General features: G+C 36.0%; 1 protein-coding gene across 2 annotated transcripts in view; it reads left to right on the plus strand.

Annotated features, from left to right (window-relative positions):
• The first annotated feature begins 3,285 nt into the window (after nt 1-3,285).
• The window catches only part of elapor2.S (endosome-lysosome associated apoptosis and autophagy regulator family member 2 S homeolog), a 77,367-nt gene continuing 55,697 nt past the window's right edge, over nt 3,286-24,955 (plus strand). Inside the window, exons 1-9 of one of the 2 annotated variants that reach the window (XM_041588469.1) lie at nt 3,286-3,535; nt 12,124-12,244; nt 16,026-16,221; nt 17,906-18,053; nt 19,127-19,213; nt 20,513-20,618; nt 21,462-21,614; nt 23,215-23,303; nt 23,980-24,160. In XM_041588469.1, the coding sequence (XP_041444403.1) occupies nt 3,443-3,535; nt 12,124-12,244; nt 16,026-16,221; nt 17,906-18,053; nt 19,127-19,213; nt 20,513-20,618; nt 21,462-21,614; nt 23,215-23,303; nt 23,980-24,160 (1,174 nt within the window). In that variant the 5' untranslated portion in view covers nt 3,286-3,442. The remainder of the gene's footprint in view (nt 3,536-12,123; nt 12,245-16,025; nt 16,222-17,905; nt 18,054-19,126; nt 19,214-20,512; nt 20,619-21,461; nt 21,615-23,214; nt 23,304-23,979; nt 24,161-24,955) is intronic. The other variant, XM_018255742.2, reaches the window with a different exon arrangement.

Below are 24,955 nucleotides of genomic sequence, written 5' to 3' on the forward strand. Positions count from 1 at the left end.
AGCTACAAATACAAATACATTTTGTTTTATGTTCCTGGACATCAAGATAAAACACCCTTTGGATGTTGAAGTTTCAAGTGTCCAGGTACACACCCATTTCACCTTAGGTGTTGTCAAAAAGGAGGGTGAATATATCCAATTATGCTAACACCCTGTGGATTCCATACAATTGTAAAATAATGGAAATCATGGAAAATCCATTTTTGCATGATGAGAGAGTATACTAGGTTTCTTGCATTTAGCAAGTTTCAGCTACATTCAGGAGTAAGGGTGTGTTCCTATTTAAGAACATGAGAATTGTTGTACATATTCACAACACTCTTTGATCAATAATCTGAATTCTAATTTACTACATGAATTAATGAACAGTTTAATGTGTATGTTTATTAATGGTATACATGATAGTGAGCTCTGCAATTAGCACTTATGGACCTTTTTATCAGAAATAGTTTTTTTCTTATTTGAATAAACAATTAAAAAAACTCAAATGTTTACTTATTTATGAAAACTCGATTGAATTCAATCGTGAAAAAACTTGAATACCTCAAATTTTTTGAGTTTATAGGCTTAAAAACTTGAATACCTCAAATTTTTTGAGTTTATAGGCTTAAAAACTTGAATGCCTCAAATTTTTTAAATTTATAGGCTTAAAGTAACTTGAATTTGTGAGTTTACAAACTCGAAAATGCTAATTTAAATAATGGCTTGAATTTTGCCAAGGACAATTCCCATTGACTTCTACATGATCTCGCCAGCTTTTAGATGTCAATTTTTACTTTCGATTTTTCAAGTTTTATTTGCTTAATAAATACCAGATATTTGAGTTTTTGTGCAAAAAAATTTGAATTGAAAAATGTGCCAAAAATTCAAATTTGAACCTTGATAAATCACCCCCTTAATGTTTTTAAATTCAATTCTAGGGCTGATTTACAAACATAGATGCTAATTGCAGTTACCAGTAATAGCTAGTCAGAATTGTGTTTGCATTTCCAGCATGGATTAGACTTTTAAAAACTGCTTAGTGGTTTTATTTAACTTCAGTGGTTATACTGAATTACTTGTATGTTCACATTTTTAAATTTTCTTTTTTTTCCTTTTTTTATAAGTTCTGTTTAATGCCATTTTGTTGACAAAGTTGTAACCTTGTCATGACTTTTCTTGTTTAATTCATACTTTATTTTTTATAAGTAATAATACTTTATAAATTAATATTTGTAATTGTCTTTAAGGGGCAGATTATCGAATTTCGAATTCATGGGGGTTTTTTAAAACCCCAGTTTTAAGTGAAGATCTGTGGCTCCAAAGAAACCTACAAAACTGTCTTCTTTTCTAATGTTTCAGAGTACATGCTCATGGTGACCTGGGCTTACTGACAGCACTAAGCAGTGATTATAACTGATGACTTTAATGAGCATTGTTTATATAGGGAATAATGTACAACCTATTGTAAAACATTAGGATATTATAGGTCACCAAGTTCCATGACCATTTAACGAGGCCAAAGGTTAGGTGTTTTTATATATACAGATCATGGAACTTGGATAAGCAGCATATGGATTTTTTTTTTGTTTATTATATTTTTTCGATATAAGCAGATCACAGAGTACTTTAGAGGTGCCTGTATGTGGAAGAGATAGATGTCAATTGGTTAAAGGCTGGAGTGATAGCTATCTTGGACCATAAACAGTTAAAAACTGATATAATATGAATACAACAATCGACTGCTATATCAGTAACTATAATGGTATATTTCCAAATAGAGTATCCTTTGTTAAATATATATGCAAATAAAGTATTGCTTTGATATTGGCAGTGGCATAACTATATATTATTCAGCCCACAGCAATTACTTAGCACATTATTTTTGAGCCCCCAAAAAGTCTAGAATTTAAAAAAAATTCAATATTTATTGAAATTGACTATTAATCGGGGTCTTATGGGGTCCCTATACCTCCAGGACACCCCTGCAGTTGCAGGGTCTGCTTCCTCTGTAGTTAGACCCCTGGGGATCTTCCACCATGGAGAGATCAACTTCCTTCTTCTTCTTTCTTTGCGTGGGTGCGCATGCGCAGTACTGCGAAAAGCTGAACGTTGATACAGAAGTCGTCTATTTCATTCTACTTCACATGCGTCTGCCCGGCAAATTCGAAGAAAGAAGGAAACGGATCACTCTGTGGTGCTTGCTGGAAGAATCCCCGGGCTGGAGCAGTTTTCTCCTGATAGGAGCACCGGCCCAGGGTGTCAGGTAAGTATATACAATCACTTGGGGGTGCCTAACTTTTAGCACCCCCAAGTAAATGGGCATTTCTTTCTCCTTCAAAAGTTGAAATTCAGTTATACTGTTCTTCTGGTATAGAGAGTACAATTACACAGTGCTGAGAACAGAAATTGTAAGTGTGGGATTTGGCAAGTGGAAGTCTGTCTCAGGCTGCACAGGTCACAGAATCTCGCCTGGTTGGGACAGTCCTCTTTGTTTGGGTTGCTAGTGCAAATCTAAGAAAACAGGGTTAACAAATCTATAAAGCTACCATGTTTTGTACTAAAGGGACATTCCTGGTTTTGAATAGTATTTTATATTGCATGTGTTGCATTATACAGCTTCTCTGGTAGTGTAGTGGGTATTCCCACATCCGTCATGTCGCGCTTGATGTTTCTCCATTGGAGTGTGCAATTTGTTCGTGAATAGGGTTGTCACCTGGCTGGTATTTTACCGGCCTGACCAGTAAAAATGTTGGCTGATCCCAATGTTATTAATAGGGAAAGAACAAAAATATATAGGAAGGCCGGAAAAGGTGGCAACCCTATTCGGGAACCATATGTGCATTGTGTTCCTGGGCTGGAGGGAGCTTAGTGATTACAGTACAGGTACTTGTAGAATTCAGTCTCAATTGATCCACAGAACTCATAGCAACAGCAAAAGGTTAGATCTGATTCAAACAGGCAGCAGTACAACATGCAATCTACTAGCTCAATCACTGCTTTCCTTACTTCATTCATGTTCATGGCTAGTGACCGGGACTGTGCAATAAGCTGCTGCCTGCCTTCCTCCCAGCTATCTCCCTCCCCCCCCCCAGCATGCCTGGCTCTCTGCCCCTTATCCAATCCTACTGCAATCTGCCTTCGCTCCATATTTTCCCAGAATATCTGCTGTCTATTCTGTAGCACTATCTCCAGTTTTCTGCTGGAGAAGTGCCAAAGCCTAATATATACTGCCCTTCTCTCATATCATGACTGGGCTGCCCTAGTCCCCTCTCCTCCCCCCTTATTGCTTGTGACTCCACCTTCTCGTGACATCACTAGCCGGCTTGTCCCTGTTCCATTTGTGTGAGCAGCAGGTGAAGCAGCAGGAGCATCCCGATCCAGTGCTGACAGCGTTCAGCAGTAATAGCCCAGCTCAGCAGCCTCTATACAGCCCAGCTTGCACGATTCCCTGTGCTTACGGATGATGGGGTTTTTCTGCTGGAGCGGATGCCTAGTGATCAGCCTGCAGTTGCTCCTGGGGACAGCTCTGGACAATCTTCCCACTTGCAAAGAGGTGAGGCTTGGATTTGCCTAAGCTTATTAGCCACAATCATTCCCTAACTTGCTGTTGTTGTGTGATGTGTAATGTGCCTTGTGTTTGGCAGATGTCTCACAGGTGCTGTTTACAACCTTAGATACCTGCCCATGTTTACACTGCTGAGACAGGGCTAGGTTCTGCCAGCTGCAAGCAAATACCTAACACAATGACAACTACTACCTCCATTCCCCTCTATTTGGGCAAATGCTTGTAATACCACATTATTTCACATGTTCAAATTATTCATTGGCCTGGCTATTCTGATGTTACCATTGTGCCAGAGACACAATGTAGCAAATTGTTTCAAGTGACTGATTTGATATTTGCTTAAAGATTTGCAAATGATCAGGCCAGCTCTGTTACAAAGCACCATCAGATACATCCCACCCATCAAACCCCCTCCTAATCCACCATAATCTTCCTCTTATCTGTCAAACCAAATCAGCTGTAATGTACAGAATGGACAGAACCATTCTTGCTATTTGTGCCCCTTGTCTACACATCACACGGCCACATCCTACTGCTGTGGCAGGACAAAGGGAGGCTTCCTGCTTTTAATTCAGGATCTAAGCCAAGGATGTCCAACCTGTGTCCTTTTAACTGTTGTTCAACCACAACAGGTAGGGGGGTGCTGGGAGTTGTAGTTCAGTCTGTGATGGGTAATATGAAACTGCATGCTAGTAGTGGCAAGGCCAAGGTACTGCTTGCTGCATTCCTTTTAAATACATGATTGGGAGCTAGTTGATAATGTAGTTGCACAATATTTTTGTAAATTTGTAGCTATTCATTTTAGTTATGATGCAGGCTTGGCACTGGTTCATTTTAAGACTTGGAAAAGGTTCAAACATGTAAAATCTCACCTACAATCTGCCATCTAATGTTCTAAATGATTAATAGTTTAGGGTTTAAAGATTTTTGCAAAGGAAAAGAAAATGTAATTCTATGCAGCTTTCTTATATACATTTATTAAAATTTTTCAATTATTTTTAAGTAATTGCAACTGAAAGCAGTATCTGTCTGACTGTATATAGTTTCTACCCTGATGATTCTGAATCCAGAACCACATTTACAAATATGTTTACAAATTACCTTAAAAATGTATCAATGTAGCAAAGTTGCTCAGAATGAGAAACTTTGTTATATTATGCAAACACAGTTTGTGTGGAGTGTTTGAAACCTGAATAATAAAGGGGAGGTGGCATGCTAAAATTGGTATGGTGACCATACAAAAATTAAAAACCTAGAAATGAGACACAGGATTTCTTTGGTTTCAAATGCTGTCATATAGACTTTCAAGCATACTTTGGAAATTTTAGTTGTAGTGCCATAACTGCGAGTATTATCTGATATTTACATGTATTGGGCAATGCTCACAACTCTGGGGACCATAGAAATTATTTGGAATGCTGCATCTGGCTTGTTTGCGCACAGATGGACAACCCTGAACTAGATAGAGGGCTGAAGAAGGAAAAGAAGAACACTCCTTAGTTTTCAATATAGAAGTGATATTTTGTAAAAATTGTTTCCAGTTGTATATTATTGTGGGGTTTTAGATAGTTTAGAGTTTAGAGACTAGAAACATACTGGGACTTATTCCTACAATGGGACTCAAATACCCATTATAAGGGTTTGGCACTCAGCTCCTGGATTGTTGGACTTTACATCCTGACATCAAGAGACCCCTCTCATAATAATTAGATGTACAGAGGGCTAAATGTAATAGGTGCTTTATAGACATATTGTGTAAATAAGAAAAGCCTGGGAATTGTCCTTGACTAGGACTAACTAAAGCTGGTCATGGACGTGCAGATTTTAGTCTCATATCCGACGAACAATAGTCTGTCGCAATCTTTCGACAACTGCAATAAACCATTCAGATTAAATAAAGTGGTAAAAAAACAAATCAGACAAAGTTCTGGCAGTGACAGCAATCGTTATGTCCTACAAATACAAGTGATAGTCACTCATTGATATAGTCAGATAGGCAATACATGCAGAGAAATTATCGTTAGCTGACAGAAATCTTATAACCTAATCGACTATACGTCCGACCACAATGCTATGAAAAAAGTTACAAACCTAGAAATGTGGATACATCTTTGTGTCTATGGCCAGCTTAAGGCTGGGATCCACCTGGACTAATCCGCTAGGCCACTTTGACCTTGCCTGGCATTAAATAAACCCAATAGGCTGGTTTTGCTTTCAATAAAGATTAATTACATCTTAGTTTGGATCAAGTACAAACTCATGTTTAATCTTTTCTTTAGCTTGAATCAAAGTTAATTAATTTAAGGTTTCTTAATTTATATATGAAATGCAAGAAAAGGCAATCAAAGGCTAAACATAACAACTTGACACCCTCCCAGTGATTTTATCTCGTAACCCCCTTAAACTTTGGTTAAAAGAAATACAAGTTTAGTATCAAGGATAGAAGACTTTTGCTAATGCCAGAACTGGACAGGTATTATAAAAGTAAACTAAGTCTATTGTGTTACCAAAACTTCGGATGATCAAAGGGCCCTCACAATCCAGTACTGCCAAATAGAAATGTTAATGAATCATGCATTTTTGGGAGCAACAACTTTTTTGTGTTTGGTTTTCAGACCTTTTCAAGCCAGTCATTGTTTCCAGAACCAGACAACTGCACCTACCAGAACCAGACTTTCTGGTTCAAGACTGGACAAGTGATAATGCTATGTATGCCCATGTTAAAAGATAAGCAATATTCTTTTAGGGTAGAGTTGATACTAGGGTTTTTTTTTATCAAAATACAAATCCCAGGTTTGTATAGATCATACCTTGTGTTGTATGATTTGTTTGCTGTCCACAGTGCTTTTGCTTTGCTTAGTGCAGATTGCATATACGCAATTCTAAAGTCGTTTTCAATTCCTTTCACAGTGAATAACGTACCAGTTTAACCTGTCCTTCCTCCCTGACAGCCTTGGGGTTTGTTTTAGCTTGCAGCTAAATGTGTTTTATTAGGTTCTATAAACATGCTAATCCTGTTATGTACAGCAACTACTCAGGCCCGTATGTGCTTCTGATGGGTAGGCTCTCAAACAAGGGTATAACCACAAACTGACTCACAAAGCAAATGCAGTTTCTGTCTCCATGTAGGGGTTGCGAGACCATGGTCTGAATACTCAACAGCAATTAAAGGTTTTCAGTAAACCATATGGACTGTATGAAGAGTCTTGTTTCTTGCGTTACTGTAATTACAATGCAATGCAGGGAATCCAAATCCAAATATTGTGTTAAAATGAATGCAATTGCAAGTGTGCAAGTTCACAAACTGGGCAAAGCATTGCTCAGGGTAGAAGTTTTAAAGGCACATTTACTTAGCTCGAATGAAGGAATAGAATAAAAAATACTTTGAATTTCGAAGTATTTTTTTGGCTACTTCGACCATCGAATTCGCTACTTCGACTTTCGACTACGACTTCGAATCAAACAATTGAACTAAAAATTGTTCGACTATTTGACCATTCGATAGTCAAAGTACTCTCTCTTTAAAAAAAACTTCGACCTCCTACTTCGCCACCTAAAACCTACCGAGCATCAATGTTATGCAAATTTTTGATCGAAGGAATTTTCGTTCGATTTTCGTTCGATTTCCGTTCGATCGATTAAATCGTTCGATTTGAAGGATTTAAACATTCGATCGAATGATTATTCCTTCGATCATTCGAACGAATAGCGCTAAATCCTTCGACTTCGATATTCGAAGTCGAAGGATTTAACTTCGATAGTTGAATATCGAGGGTTAATTAACCCTCGATATTCGACCAATAGTAAATGTGCCCCTACAAGTCAGAATGGAAGAAGAACAGTTGGAGAAGGTCAGAATATGGAATTAAAAATAAGAAAAACAAAAACAATTTAATGCTCACAATCAGTTTTTTGGTTGTGATGGTGAGTAACCCAGACAACCCGACAACATTTTAAATTGCAGGCCGGGAATAAGCAGAGTAAAGAATAGAAAAGCTAATAATGTAAAAGACATACAAACTAAATAATGAAGACAACTAAACACTTACTTAGAATACCCCCCCTATAACATACTAAAAGTTAATCTAATGTTTACATCTTCTTAAACTAATGGATTGTTTTGTTTAACAACCTAAATTACCTAAAAAGAATGGATATACCAATTATATACTCTTTATGCTATTTGGAAAACATTGTGCCTGCTGACAGTTTTAGAAGAAGAGTGTCTGAGAAAGCTCAGCTGATAAGTCAGCACCTTATCACTGATAAAGCACCCACTTTGCTTCTGTGTGTCAGTTTAAACATTGCCAAATCCATCGGAATTAATCTCAAGCTGCCAAGTAAAAACTAGATATACAGAACAGTATATAGAGCATAAATATACCTGTATATGTATCTATATATATATATATATATATATATATATATATATATATATATATATATATATATATATATATATATACACACACATACTGCATTGCAGATTATAAGTAATTACGTACCCCTACTTTGAAATATGGGTATATTTAAAGTTACCTTATACTTACATGATTTGTATTAGTCAGCCTGTGGTCTGTGCCTTTATATGATCATGGAACTCCTTGTTGACTTCAGATATGTTTTAGATAGTAGATTATTAAAATTTTCACAAAACTTTCCTTGATTAATATGGTAGTACTATTACATATTTAATTTGAGTGTGGCTGGATGACAGGGGCCCACCAATAGTATCATTGCTCTGGAGCCACAAATACCCAATAGGGACCATGGTATGAGAAGCTGGAATACAGTGATAGAAGATGATAATTTAATTGGCCTGCATGAAGCTGCCTGCTCCTGAGGATTTTGGGTATGTTTACAATGATTTGCATTGTGAGGGTTAACTTTGGGTGCAAATTACTGAGGTGAGGGGTTGAAAATGAGTGTGTCTCTCAAAGAATTTTTTGTTTTCTATAAACCTTATATTTTTATGTCAGTCTCTTTTCTTCCATTTAATTATACAGATTAGATGTTTTTTGCTCTTCATCAGTGTCTTGATATGTTTCTTATCAGTGTTTGCTTATGCCTTGTTTAACTCTGTAAGCCTTAAATAATTCACGCCCTTGTTACACTTTTATCTGTAAATAGAAAAAATGCCAAACCAAAACTCAGAAAGTGATGGTTTATGACTGAGCTCAAGAAAACCTCTTTTTTTAGTATAATAAGATTCAAAATCCTGCTACATTGAACATGCATGTCTGTGTGCATTTGAAAGCACATGTTATATAATTTAATCGGCCTGGCTATGAAAATAAATCTCTTTTATCAGTTATTTTGTAAAGAGATGAACCTCCAAAAAGGTGATTTAGTTTAAATCCCTACTGGGATATATTAAACTTCTCTTTTCACTATCTAATAAACAGCAAGGACACAAACTCATAGATTAGCTTCTTGCAAAATTACTGCAATTACATTTTCTTTATAAACAAAAGATTACAGCTACAAATACAGGCCTTTGCTAAATATGTACTTAACATTATTGTCAAGGACAGAAAAATATTTTGAAGCAAAAAAAAGGGTTTTAATAGAACTTCTTTTCCAAGGCAAAAAGACTTGACTAATATCCTTCAATAGTCTTAATTCATTAATCTCTAGTAATGTATTGCAGTTGGAATGAAAAGTTGGTGGCAGATACAATCTTTTACAAAATATAGAGAACAAGTTTGCATTTGGCAATGTGACATTATGTTATAAGATATAAGAGTGGCATATTCCATTCAGGGACCTTTATACTATTCTGTTCTCTAGTGGGGAGATTTATCAAAGGTCGAATTTCGAATTTATGTGAATTTTTTTTTACTCTAATAAATCGAATATACTCACAACTCGAATAGTATCTTATTTAAGAAAAAACTTGAGCGTCTAAAACTTGAACGAATAGTACCGACCCAAAAACTCGAATCAAATTCAAATCGAATTTGACTAAACTTGAATCGAGTTTTTTCTCCGAAAAAACCTCGAATGTCAGGAAGGCTATTGACATCTTCAAATGGGTCACTGGACCTCTGCCATTGACTTCTACATGAACTCAGCAGGTTTTAGGTGGCAAATAGTCGAATTCGAGTTGTTCCCAGGGTCAAAGTAGATAAATCTTGTATTCAAATTCTAGTTTGGATTATTCCCAACTTGAATTTGTGAGTTTTCGGTGTAAGGAAGGGCAAAATGTTAGTATCAGTCCACTGAGAAGCCCTCTTTGTAATGAACTGCTCATTTTCTACAAGCCCTACAGGTTGCAGCTGAGGAAGGAATGGACTTGTATATACAGAAGGCTTCTCAGTGAACTGGTCATTTGTTTTGAGTGTGCTCATATGAACAGGAAGTAGAGTTCCACTTTATTTCCCATTTCAGATTTTGCCATATTTAGTGCAATACATAACAAAAAACTCTACTTATTTCCTAATTAAAACAGCAAGCAAAAGTATTTTCAACATAACTATTCAGTGCACTCATACTGAAAAACACTGGAACACTTTGGAAAGTGCTGTTTATTTTGAAGTGTTTAGTCCATAGTAAGTTGACTCTTTAATGTCAATAAACATCTTTCTATTTTATGGATGTTTTGAGTTGAGTATTTATTTATTTTGATTTTTTGATGTTGTGCCTTTGTTCCGGATGTTGTATCCTGCATTTTGATGCACCCCTTCAAATAAATTTTGTCAGAGTAATTTTTTACCTTATTAATGCCATGGCCTAAAACATGCATGTATCTTTACTTGACATTTTTATTAGTTTCCTGAAACAGATTTCCTGTCTCCTTGCACTCTGTGATCCCTTATTGTTCCTGCAATCTGAAATGAATTTAAACAAAGTTTGGCAATCACTTGAGTTTATCCTTATATGTATTTCATTTACAAGTATTTTTATTAACCGGTACCAGGATTAAATGTGTCAGGCAGTGTTGTGTTGGTTTTGAAGTGTTTTTTGGGCAGAACTTGAGACTCCCACTGGCTACAATGAAAGTACCTTAGGATATCTACAGAATCTACTCAACTAAAAGGATTAATGTCTTGTTAAATATGGGACATATTTTACTGATTGGAGGGAAGTCATGGTTGATGGAGCACACCCATATAATGGCTCTGCTTCCTCATACTCTATATATGACATAAACAAAGCCATGCTAATAGCATGACATTTTGAACTTGAACTAAGACAGTTGCTTAAGTCTTAAACCATTTGAATGTTACACTTTATGATACTCTTTATGGAGTGAGCACCACAGTGCCCACAATGATGCCTCACATAAAATATAGAATATATAGAATATAAATTGGCCACCTACATCTGACTTTGAGCAGCCGCTCAGATACTCACAACATTCTTTCAACAGGTGAATTAACAGTCCCACTTCACTGAAGGCTGGCTTTATCTTTAAATGTTTTTATTGTTTTCATAATAACATAGCTCAAGCAAGTTCAATCAGGCCGGGGGTTGGTACAGGCGGGGTTCAAGCAAGGTCAGTCAGGCCAAAATTGACAAAGGCTCCAGACCATGAGCCGAAATGTTAATACTTTTATGCGGTGAATACAATTTAAATCAAGTGATTAACTGTAGTGCGTGAGACCACATCTTTCTTGGTGTGCTTGTGGCTGGTATGGATAAGACAAACCGTGATAACTGTGCTAAGCATGGAAAACAGTAATATGTTCCTCCAGTGTAGTAGACTACATTTTCACTTTTAGAAGTGGAACTAGATGACGAGGTTGTAGGTTAGAATGTTTGAAAACAGTCACCATGACCTTGGCAGCATTGCTAACACTTAAGACTTAGGGGCAGATTTATCAAGGGTTGAATTACGAGTTTATGGGAGTGTCTAAAAGGGTAAAAATAAAATCCAATTTTTACTTTATTAACTGAAAATAAACCTATCCCCAATAATAAATCTGTACTGTTGTTATAAGAAACCTGACTGTATGCAGGGAAATCCCCCCTTAATTTACTTGCTCTGACTGCTGCGGAAACTCTACATGGTTGTCGTCTGCTCTACAGGCAAACAAATAAAGCTTGAGTTCTGGGAAGTAAGGTGGGAAGGGCTCCCCATGCTGTTTGAAAATATGATCCTTTCCCTGCAGAGCAGTTAGGGACCATCTGAAGTTTCCTATCCACAGCAGTCAGGGCAAGTAAATGAAGGGAATTTAACTGCACACAGTCAGGTTTCTTATAAAAACAGTAGACATATTTCAATTAAAGTATATTTTTTTCATTAAAGTGATGATGTTAGGCCAGAAAAAATCTGGCCCTCGGTACCACAAAAGTTGGACAGCACTGACTTATAGCAATATCTGTTTTCACCATGAAAATCTGACTTTTCACTTGTTCATACGTATTAAACATTTTGTATAGTTGTTTTCATTCACATCCAGGACATTATACTGTATGCATATGTAAATTATTTATATAGCCTTTACTTATTTCTGATATTTACCTTTTTCTTTTGTATGATTGTTTACTTATTGTTAATATGTAGCATACACTGTACTACACCATACAAAATACATGCACACAAAGCTTAATATTGTATCTTTTCCATGCAGGAAGATTTCCACTTTGAGTACACAGAATGTGACAGCACTGGATCAAGGTGGAGGGTTGCTGTACCCAATCCTGAAAAAGCCTGTGCTGGATTGCCGGACCCAGTAAAAGGAAAAGAATGCAGTAAGACAAACCACTTAAACACCTTATGTAGTCATATATAACATTACTTTTTTGCAGTTTTTATTCATGAGCTTTTAGAAGATGTGCCATTTACATTTTTGGATTACTGGGGGTGCCCCCAGTTATCCACCACCAGTGGATCACTGATAAATGATACCCCTGGCCAGTGCTTCGGTTAGCAGAACACTCCAATGGCTGAGGGTACTCCAGAGTAAGCACCACAGAACAATAGTCTTCTTCCACTTCCATGTGCAGTCGAATAAAAAAAAAAAAAAAAACACGTTTTGGTTAAAGTTCACCTTTTCACTCTACTGTGCATCTGCACCTTGGGCAAAACTGGAAGGAGATCGCTCCATGGTTCTCATTCTGAAGCCGGTACAGTTTTCGGCTAACAGATCCATTGGCCTGGGGTATCAAGTGAGTGATTTAACCTTTCCTTTGCATTTACTGGTCACTTGTTTGAACGCAGCTGGTTGGTTTCTATGGGTTATAACACCTGGGCAAACCTTTTCTTCCATTTCACCGTAAGTACCCAATAGTATGCCTTAATTTAGAATTTAATGGTTTAGTACTGCCCTATAAACAGGTCTGAACTGGGATTCAAAAATTGGCCTTGACATTTTAAGCACACAGAGGCTCACACAGCACCCCATAAGCCCAATAAATAGTGACTGTCTATAGGATTTTACAGCAGCCCCTATGGCATTTGTCAGAACCCACAGATTGCCATTCCAGACCTGCCTATACAATTTTTTTAAATATTTGATATGGCTTAAGATATCAAAACTGTATTTTTAATGTTTAATGCTCTTAATATTTGCTTCTGAGCATCTGATTCTGTAACCATTTGATTGCTGTGGACTTGACATTTCCTGGGGTATTCTTTAGTTGTCAGGGAAACTGGAGCTCACTCCAAAGAAGTGTTGCCTAAAGGATTCTGTAGGAGTCATTCATATGAATATATTTCTAGAAGTCATGTACTACTAAGCTATTTCCATGTATACATTTATTATCACAAGATGGTATTTAATTAAGTTATGATTCATGAAATGTTAATACATCATCCATTTTATATTATAGATAATTGCATAAATACATTACCTTTTGTTTTTAATGTCATACCAAGGCTACTTCATAAAACAGATCCATAGATGAAATGTGCACTTTCAATAAGATATTAGTTGTCATTTACAACTAAAAAGTGTGCAAATAACGGTGCAAAATCAGCCATTTAAAGAATTGATTGCAGGTCTCTGTGCTCCATTTTGGAGGACAGAAACCTGTGTCTCTCCTAAAGAATACAGCTTATTGCTTGCATTTGTAAAGGTATACTGTCATCGGTAAAAAAAAATTTCAAAATGAATCAGTTAATAGTGCTACTCCAGCAGAATTCTGCGCTGATATCCATTTCTCAAAAGAGCAAACAGATTTTTTTATATTCAATTTTGAAATCTGACATGGGGCTAGACATTTTGTCAATTTCCCAGCTGCCCCTGGTCATGTGACTTGTGCCTGCACTTTAGGAGAGAAATGCTTTCTGGCAGGCTACTGTTTTTCCTTCTCAATGTAACTGAATGTGTCTCAGTGGGACATGGGTTTTTACTATTGAGTGCTGTTCTTAGATCTACCAGGCAGCTGTTATCGTGTGTTAGGGAGCTGCTACCTGGTTACCTTCCCATTGTTCTTTTGTTTGGCTGCTGGGGGGGGGGGAAGGGAGGGGGGGTGATATCACTCCAACTTGCAGTACAGCAGTAAAGAGTGACTGAAGTTTATCAGAGCACAAGTCACATGACTTGGGGCAGCTGGGAAATTGACAATATGTCTAGCCCCATGTCAGATTTCAAAATTGAACATAAAAAAATCTGTTTGCTCTTTTGAGAAATGGATTTCAGTGCAGAACTATTAACTGATTTATTTTGAAAAAAAAAATTTCTCCCATGACAGTATCTCTTTAATGTGCCTTTAATCTATTATCTTGGCCTATGGTCTTTTACTATTACAAAGGAATTACAAAGTAATATTCAAAACGTATTTTAGAATATTAAAATTTGTACTATATGAGTGATGTTGCTGCTTTAAAACTATATTTGTTTAATATATGGCCAAATACTACCAAACCTAAATATAGTTTTAAAAGAGGTACGGACACATTTTATAAACATAAGTAACATAATGGGGGTGGTTTAAAATAGATTACTATTTAAATTTTTGTAGACATTTTAATGTAAAGGTGCAAAGTGTGATAGTGATCTAGTAACCCATGATTATAGCAACAAATCAGCAGGTAGTATTTATCTATCAGATGAAAAGAATAATCTGTGAACTGTACACATGTTTATAAAGAATACCCCAGGAAGGTGGAAGAAATAAAATTAGTTAAAAACAAGAATACAATGTTAAAACATTAAAAATAAGCAAAATAAGCATGTCAAAATCTCTTAACTCCTTCACTACTATGCATGATTTGCATTAATTTCCACAGAACCCGATACAAAGAAGCAACATTATAAGCATATACTGTTTTTCGTAGGTAATAAAAGGGTTAAAGGAAGACAAAAGCCTAACTAAAAAATTAGGAAAAAAATGTTGTACATTATGTTTTGGGCTTCTGTACCAGCCCAAGGCAACCACAGCCCTTTAGCAGGGAAGATCTGTGTTTCCAAAGATGTCCCAGTAGCTCCCCATCTTCTTTTCTACTGATTCACTGCACATGCTCTGTGCTACTGTCACTTACTCAGCTTAGGGACCCACACACAAGATACTGATTATGTATTGATTATTTATAATATATATAATATAAGTGTCACAATATAAGACTGAGGCTGATATTTTAAATAATTATTGGTATTTGGCAGCTCAGAAACCACCACAATAAGCATCAGTAATTAATAATCATTTGGCGAAGCGAAACCAACAGATATACTCAACACTGTATATAATATGAATATCACAATATAAGGCTGATTAGTAAATAATTTAGCTTATTGGTATATGGCAGCTCAGAAACCAGCACAATTAACTTAAGAATTAGCCCTGTAGCATTAGCTTATATTACAGGCAACCTCATTTTCTGCTTGATGATTTGTGACAACCCTTAAGCTTAGCTTCTCAACAGCTGCTCAAGCACACATCAAAAGTTTATGGTGTGATACTGTATAAGCTCTTATGCACATTGGCATGTGTTTTTGTGTCTTTCTTTATCTTTCATGCTTTTATAGTAAACATATTTTAGAACAATCATTTCAGAAAAATGTTAAGATGCATTCAAACTATAAATATACAAAGACAAAACCTATGTATCTGATTGCTAGACATTTTCTGCTTGGTATCATGCAGTTACAAGATAACATGATTTCTTGCACTGAAATGTTGCCATTTTGTCTGTTAATGTGTAACTTTTTTCTGATGTTGAGCAGATGATGAATGAAAGACACAGTAGAAGTTTAGAATGACCCTATCACCATAAATTATGAGTATTGATTGTTTCTGTATAACATTTATTGCCCTAACTCACAGGTCTGTGTTAAGTGCTAAATGGTACAGATGTCATGTTCTATTCACATAAATATAGCACAGTCATTTTGCTGCTCAAATTTCTTATACCCATGTGTCCTTAGCATTATCTAAAAATGGTCACATCAAGATAATTTTCATAAGAATACACAAATTCGGTGTTCTCTGGATTTAATCTAGTCAATTTTTTAAATCACTTTAATGAATGATTATAATTTAACTTTTCTGGTATGGAAAAAATGTATGATTCCATTTTTTTATTTTTCAGCCTTTTCTTGTGCTGCGGGAGAGTTTCTGGAAATAAGTAGCCAGCTTTGCAGTAAGTGCGAACCTGGCACCTATTCTTTAGGAACAGGAATCAAGTTTGATGAATGGGACAAAATGCCGCAAGGATTTTCCAACGTGGCCACTTACATGGAGAACACTGCAGAATTTTCAGATAATAAACCAGATAGCTGTGTCAAGTAAGTTTATTATTTCTATAAAAGCAATCAAAGCAAAATGTTGAAGTTCCAAAAAAACCCCAGTGGAAAATTGATGGCAATATTTTCTTATGTGCAAAGACAAAAAAAAAAACCCCACAGCTCATGTTGTAATGCTGTAGGCTTAATTGTTGCCTTTACTTTAGTTTTATTAACTGAATGGTGTAAGGGATTTAAAAGCCAATAGCAACAAAACAACAAAAATGATAATGCACAACATGCATTTAGACATGCTGAAAATGTTCGCTAAGTTGTCTAAAGCTTTTTTGCTAAACTGAAACATGTGGAAGTTCAATGAATAAGTGGTTGATTATACAGCAGATCTGTTATGAGGAAGCAGATAAACTCATTTAAAGCAAAACAAATCAGGGCCACTGCTTCAGATTTAATTTTAGTACTGGATAGAGATAAATTAAGAGGCCAATTTAAACGAATTCATTTTTCCAGCATTACTACAACTTTGGATGTGCTTTTCTTGAAAGGACTATAGGCTTTGATGCCCTAGACACAAATGCACTTAGGGGCACAAAATGAGTCTTGCAGAGGATTAAACCCTTAATTCACAATCCCACAGGCAGGGGTTGAAGGATATGACTAACAGAGGGATGTGTTCAGTAATCTGTTGGTAACTGGGGCCATGGGTGTTTGGAGAAACAAGGAAGGGTGCCCAAGACCAAATATTTCATATGGACCCATGGGTGTATATGCTTTTCTGTCTAAACGTTTTGGATTTGTCAATTTCTGTTACTAAGTCTAAAGCTGACCATGTTGTTAGGTTGTTTGGCTGAATTGGACCACTAATTCTCAACTGTCTGGTTATAACATGTACTGACCAATTGGTAGGATAGCACAAAAATCAGCCCAAGATTGTCCTCTTTTAGACTTCCATCATAAAAGGGCTAGATGAGGGCATGTTAGCTTATGCAAAAATAATGTGCTACATATTGTTATTTTTGGAGATATATAACAAAACTTCACATTCTACAGGTGTTATATTCTGCAGGTTTTTTAGCTCTTACATTGATATGCATTGCCAGGTTAATCAAACTTGATCTGTTAAATATTGTTGGCTGCTTAAAAAAATAAAGTGAAATAAAATCCTGATTAACTTTTTTATTAGTTTAACTGTAAGGAAGGGTTGGTTATTCAGTGCAACTCTTAAAATATATGCTTAGATTATATGTATATATATCAATTATAATAATTATAATTATAAAAGGTGCATATACAGTAGGTTTAAAAAACTATATACAATGAGATTGCCAAATAGTTGTTTGTGTGTTTACAAGCAATTTCCTTGGGGTCATGCAAAGTACACATTTATTTTATCTTAAGAAGCATCTGCCATAACTTGCTTTTTGGAACAGATGCACTAGGTGCTGACTAAATCAGTTGCTTATATGGATGCAATTTGCTAGGAGAACTGTGGAATTACCACAAGATTTAGCCTGGTAGTACATCCAGTTTTTGCTAGTGTCAATGTCAATCATCACTGCACCCTAGGCACAAAGGTACTTATGCAAATTGACTCAAGTACAATGTAAATGTAAGTAACATGTATAATTTTGCATCCAAACCAGTACTTATCAGTTACACTTGCACTTTCTGTTGTAAAAGAGGTACCACAGGTACTTCAGTAAAGAAAACTGTTTTTAAATTTCCTCAGCTCCTCCTGGATTCCTCGAGGAAACTACATTGAGTCCAACAGTGATGACTGCACGGTTTCCCTAATTTATGCTGTGCATTTGAAGAAAGCTGGTTCGGTCTCATTTGAATATCAGTATCTTGATAACAACATCTTCTTTGAATTTTTTGTAAGTCAAGTTATTTACACTTGTATACAGTTACAATAATATATTTATATAGTTATATATAGTTGCAATAATTATTTTGTTAAATTTTGCACAGTGAACACAATAATGGTGTATATTTATCAAAGAGTGAAGTTAGAGATTGCCACAGTCAGCTAAAGTGAAATTCCGCTTCTCTCCATTCATTTCTATGGGCTTTTTAAAAGAGTATTTATCAATGGGTGAAAGTGAAAGTTCACCCTTTAATAAACAGATCTTTAAAAATCCCATAGAAATGAATGGAGAGTGGCTGAATTTCCCTTTAGTGGACTGTGGTGATCTTCACTCTTTGATAAATATACTCCAATGTGTGTTATTTATGGCAACTAAATGCTACTCTTTCATGGCAGAGCTTATTGGAGAAGCAAAAATTCACAGAAATATGTTGGTATTCAATATAATTTGACAAATTCTTTGTGTTTTGTAGATAACTAATAATAAATACAGTTCATTTCATACTCCAAAAATAGCAGTAATTCAACTGAGTTATGAAATACATTCTTAAAGGTGAAATATTAACCCCTTCTAATTAAAATTTAGTGATCATGGTTTTATGAAGACAAACTTAAAGGGATCCTGTCATCGGAAAACATGTTTTTTTCAAAACGCATCAGTTAATAGTGCTACTCCAGCAGAATTCTGCACTGAATCCATTTCTAAAAAAGAGCAAACATATTTTTTTTATAGTATCCCTTTAAGTAATTTGCCATCATTGCATTCTTTGTAACTTTGACTCAATATAACAGTTATAATTATGTATTATTTAATTCATAACATCAGTGTTACATGCTGTACTACTTTTATATTCTGAAACCTGTGTGTAGCATGAACAAGGCTCCTTTAAGACATTTTATACTCATGGGAGTAGGATTTTATCCACAGGCAGTGAAACTGAGCTCATATGCTCAGATTCCAGATTATATTAGGTTTGACGGAAAATCATTACACACCTTTTCATGCTTCTGCTTTGTTCTTTGTTGACCTTTGGCAACTCATGTGTGTTTATTTTCTCATTTATTTGTTTTTGCTGTCAACAGATTCAAAATGATCAGTGTCAAGAAATGAGTTCTTCATCTGACAAATGGGTTAAACTATCAGATAATAGTGACTGGATGCATCATATGGTACAATATATATTTCCACTTATTTGTTCCAATATTTTTTGCAAGTTTTGGTAAATAAAAAATTATTGGGTTGAATACATATTAAAGGTTAAGATGTATCAATATATTGAGCTCTTATCTCCTCCACTATCAGAACTATATTAGATAAAGACTTATCATTGTAGTATTGTAAATTGACCTATTAAATACAGTGTTTGTGCTTTTAGAGGCATTGACTGGTGTGGAATGTTTGTGCAGAATCCATGCCAACAAGGAAATTGAGGACTAGAAAATACACATTGCAGTAGGGATAAGTCTGTGAATGTATTTGAAGAAATAATGGGACGAGGCAGGTCATAGTAAGGCAGATCTGTACCAGGGGAAACAGCAGAGAATCACAGGCAGGGACAATAAGAAGATGGGGTCAAGATACATGCTGGGCCCAGGGAACAAAAGCACATGCTTAGGCATCAATGTGTTTTACTTGGACATCGCTGCATGAGCAAATCGGGATATCAAAACATGCATGCAGTTACAAAGGGCCATGGGAATATGCCCTGGACTGGGGTGGGGCTCATATTGTTTTTATGTACATTTTTTATAATGACTTTTGCATCCCTTTAAATTGTTATAGAAAATGTTTCATATTTTGCAATCACTATACATTGTGAGTTTTAAATTGTTTTGAAAGGGCAAGGCACCCAATGGTGACTGAAGGGGCTGAAAGTGAGATCTATGTAAAAAATGTCATGATTGACAAACGAGTGATTACTGTTAATTGCTAAAATCTTATTTTATGTGGCAGTAGCCGATAGTAAGACTGGGGCCACATAAACTGTTCCAAATTGATGGAGTGTTTGTCACTTGTATGAACTGCAAAAAGAGTTGCAGGAAGGGCAACAGGGGGCTTGAACAGTATAGGTTTAGACTTATTCAAATACTAATTCATGTCTCCTATTTGTTGCTTTTTATACAGGCTAAAAGGCCTTACACAAGCTTTTTTGTGCACGCTTGAAATGCAGGTTTGTGCGCACCTAAACACATCAGCTAATTGATTCCATTTTATTCTGTCAGTTTGTACTAATTTCATTTTATTGCTGTTAAGTTTCACTGCTATTTTTAAACACACCATGCTCCATTTTGCTCCCCTGGACAGGAACATGCAGTGCCTATGTGTAAGAACCTTAACACTAATTTGCAAAAATGACAAGATATAGGGCTTACCAGTAACGGTCAGGGTCTAAGGTAGAATGAGGTTGTGTGGAGCACAACCGCCATTTTATAATAATCCACATTATTATACTTTTCCTGTATTTGCAGGTCTCTCTAAAGTCAGGTACAAACATATTATATTGGAGAACCACAGGAATCCTTATGGGTACAAAACTGGTGAAGCCAGTGTTGATAAAGAACATCACCATTGAAGGTAATATAAAGCGGCAATTTTCATTTATAGCAGTTGCATATTATTCACAGCTGCACGGGTGTACATCACTGTTAATGTACACATTTGTATTGGTAAATCTCCTATAGTGTTAGTTACAGGCATTTCAGTACTGACATAGTTTCATATCTTCAGTCACATTCTGGTCTTCTCGTATTGCCACTGGTTTCTGGGCTGTTTTAAAGAGTGCAGAGACCTTTCCTCAGCAAGAATTTTTTAATATAATAAAAGTATTAACTACCCATTAACAGTTATACAATATTTGCAGTTATGACTTAAATGTCATTATTTTTTGTTGGGGCTTCACATTTTAAAGATGCAAAAAGGCAGAAGAACAAAGCAAATCATTCAAAAACATATTTACTAAAAATAGGACATTAAATTAAAGGTAACCTGGCGCTTTAAGACTCTTTTTAAATATCAAATATATTGCCTGTTACATAGAGTATCGGTAGGAATGTTGTGTTGGAGGTAAAAATATTTGCCTTCAAGGGTAGAGGAGGACTTACACTCACAATTTAACTGCTACAATGTCAAATGCCATAGTTTCAAATGTAAAGGGAGCTCTGTACTGTATCATTTTGTCTGTATCACTATGTGTCTCATGCACCAAATTGTTGCAAAGCATTGGTATAGATGAGTGCTTTGTGATTCAAGTGCTTTATGTATGGTGTCACTTCTGCACTGACTTTTGGTTCTTATAGCAATAGCCCAGCACTATTTCTTTTATGTAAGACATTAACTGGGATTCTTTTCTGACAGTATGATTGTAACAAAAGTTATTAGCTACTGCAATGTCTGACATATTTAAACTGTCACTTTTAGGGGTTGCATATACTTCTGAGTGTTTTCCTTGCAAGCCTGGAACATACAGTGACAAAGCTGGATCTTCTTCTTGTAAAATTTGCCCCAGAAACACATATTCAGACAGACAAGCAAAAGAGTGCATAAAATGTTTTGAGGATAAAGAATATTCGGGTAGGTGCAATTATTCTTTTGCTTGTAAATTCTGTACCCACACTGAAATGTGGGTACAGAAAAATGCAAAAATGCTCTGTTCTTATGCATTTCATTTCAGCAGATGACAATCATCTTGGGTAACTCTTAAGCCTTTGACTCGTGTGAGTTGTAGTACTCATGTCTGCAGCATTCAGTTTCTGTCATCCTGCAATAGTTTCAGGAATATTCAAATAAATATATTTACACTAACTGAACTTCCTCCTGCCTTTCTCCTCCATTTACTGCTCCATCTCCATGGTGGACCCTGAACACTGTGCCACTGCAAGATTTTCAAAGTGTGCCAGCAGACCAAAATCTATTTCACTGCTTGGTGTTGTTTAAGTGCACTAAGGAGCCTGAAAACATGAGATGCTGCTTACAAAACAGTAATGGCAGAACATTTTTACCCATTGTTCTTTTTTCACTTTGTAGCTATTCAATCCTACACTCACTTGATATAATGGAATGTTCTCAACTAGTTGTAGAACCAGTCTCTTTTTTTCAGCCTGATTACAGTTAGTGGTGAAAGGTCAGGAACTGTGCTCTGTTTAAAAGAATCTTATCTGTTATGGTATTCACCAACACCCATAGGAGTGTTCATATTTTACACATGTTAATTGACCCACAACCTTACATTCACATTCCACACAATAAAGATACAAAATATCCTAACTTTTGCAATTGTCACTATCTGAACCTTAGATACAAAAGATTTGGCATAATACCTTGCAATGGTTATTTCCACTCATGATTGCAAAGGGCTGCTCTACATGAGAGTTTAAGGAGCCCAGTTATCAAGTTTCACTATTCTGTTTACTTTTATGGTTGAAATGCATTTTGATGTTGCCAGTTTTCTAAAGCTGTGGAGAAAATGCCAAACATTTTAAATGAATTGCAATAACATAGAGTTGGAGAGTGTGGAGAAAAGCACACAGGTGATTTATACGCTTGAGGAAGGGGCTTGCCCCGAAACGTTGCATGTTCGCACTAATAAACAGCAAGGGGGAACCCTGCTACTGTATTTCTTTTCCTTGAGTGCCTGTGTTCTCTACTTGTACCTCAATATTGGAAGCTGCCGTATCCTCCTACACAGGGAACCAGGCTACACAGTGGAGGAAGGGTTAAGGGTGTGTGTGACTTCATCTACACACGATTTATACACTTTGGCATTCCTAATTCAGACTGCTGCAGGCAACATTTCAGTGGAGACACTAGATGGTCTCTAACGAAATACTTAGATGCTAACTCTAACTAGCCATTTGTTAGCTGAGGAAATGACAATATTCCAGTAGTTTACAATTGGGCCTGTCATACAGTATTTAACATTTCCTTGGGCATCAGCTGTGAAGTTTTGGGCCCAGCTATACAACCTGTGATTCTTATAGCTTGCTCTTCTACAGATTGGCAGACTTACTCTGATGTATAGCCCAGGCATAAAGGGCTGCTAAAAATCCAATCTGTTGTATGCAAAGTAAAGGTAGCAATCCTAGTAATTATTTTTTAACAGGTTTATTCTATGTATTCTTGCTGTTCTAACCAATATAAACAATAATCGTTTTCCTTCACGCTTTTATTTTAGAGGAAGGAGCAAGTAAATGTGTAGCGCGCCCTCCATGCACAAAAAAAGATCTGTTCCAGATTCATACACCATGTGACAGTGAACGCAAGGTAAGGTGCAGTGAAAACTATACATCAGCCTTATGTGGGTGACTTTGAAAGAAGAAAGCGAGTTTTTAGTGATTCCAGTCAACAGTGACCTCTACTGGCTAAATATTTATTGGAATTCGAGAATTTGAATTTTAGTTTTCTGTTAACAAGTGTTAACATATGAAACTATTATTTTTCAGAAAGGAATACAATGTAAGCCATATAAAACATATTATGATAATTTATGTTTGAAAGCATAATATCAGTCAGTCAATATAAAAATTGCTTTGAATAATGCAGACAAAGTTAATTTATTCAGATGCCTGGATTGTCTTATCATCACAAGAATGGAGCTTATACACTGTCAAGCTAGCAAGTATTTTTATCCAAGCAAGATTTTTAGTAGGCCAAACTGCTAAATAAATAAAAATGTTACATTGAAAACTAGACTACCATAACTAGTGCTCACCAGGTGAACCTCAATAAATAAATAAAATATAACTAGCAATTTTAACAATAAAGCTATTTTCCAAAGAAATATCAATGTTTTTGTAATGCTGTCATGACTAACTAGGTTTTTAGTTCTTATTCCCTGTACTTTGAACGGAAATATTTTGCTCAGTTGGTCTTCCATAGAGAGTTTTGAGCTTTCGTATTAAAACTGTACAAATAACAGTTTGATTTGGGATGTTTTCAGACTCAAATAATATATAAATGGATAGAGCCAAAGATTTGTCGAGAAGAGCTTCCTGGTTCAATCAAGCTACCTGCTTCTGGGAATAAAGAAGACTGTCCTCCTTGCAATCCAGGATATTTTAGCAATGGGACATCTGCTTGTTCTCCATGCCCTTTTGGAACCTATTCTAATGGATTAAATGGCAAGTATTTTTAGAGACTGTGTGCATGAAAAGCAATATATTATACATCAATTGGGAGTCCACATCTGATTTCCATCTAATTAAGCCCAAGGGACTCGCCCCAGTTCTCAGGCAATAACATACAAGAAATTCCTTTATACAAAGATAACTGTCCCAAGGCTTTTTTCAGTAAAAAAAATGTCATTTTATTTAAATTAGCATTAAAACTCAGATACAAACAAACCACACCAGGCCCACCTTACGCGTTTCGCTCCCTCCGGCGCTTAGTCATAGGTGCCTATGACTAAGCGCTGGAGGGTAAGGTGGGCCTGGTGGGGTTTGTTTGTATCTGAGTTTTAATGCTAATTTAAATAAAATGACATTTTTTTACTGAAAAAAGCCTTGGGACAGTTATCTTTGGATAAAGGAATTTCTTGCATGAAAAGCAAGACACCAAGAAGTCAATGTCTAGTGGCTTAATTTCTGCTGCAAATACAGTCTAGTGTTGTGCTTTACAATCTACCGGATAACATGCTGCCCTGAAAACAACTTGACAAATGTATCTAATTACATTTAATATGCTGACAAGTATTTGGGGCTGGCTAGACAAGCCAATTTCACACAGTGTAACTGTATGGAAATTCCCAAATATTTGGTGGTATTTTAAGAGAGAAGCAAAACACAGCTAAGGAACTTCACAAAAAATCAGTTAAGACACTGATGGTAGTGTTTCAGCAGCTATAAAAGCTGGTTAATGTTGAATCTGTTTTCCAACTATGGGGCAAATTCACTAACCTCGCAACACTTCGCCAGACA

Source organism: Xenopus laevis, chromosome 3S, assembly GCF_017654675.1.
Source record: "Xenopus laevis strain J_2021 chromosome 3S, Xenopus_laevis_v10.1, whole genome shotgun sequence".
Lineage (NCBI taxonomy): Eukaryota > Metazoa > Chordata > Amphibia > Anura > Pipidae > Xenopus > Xenopus laevis.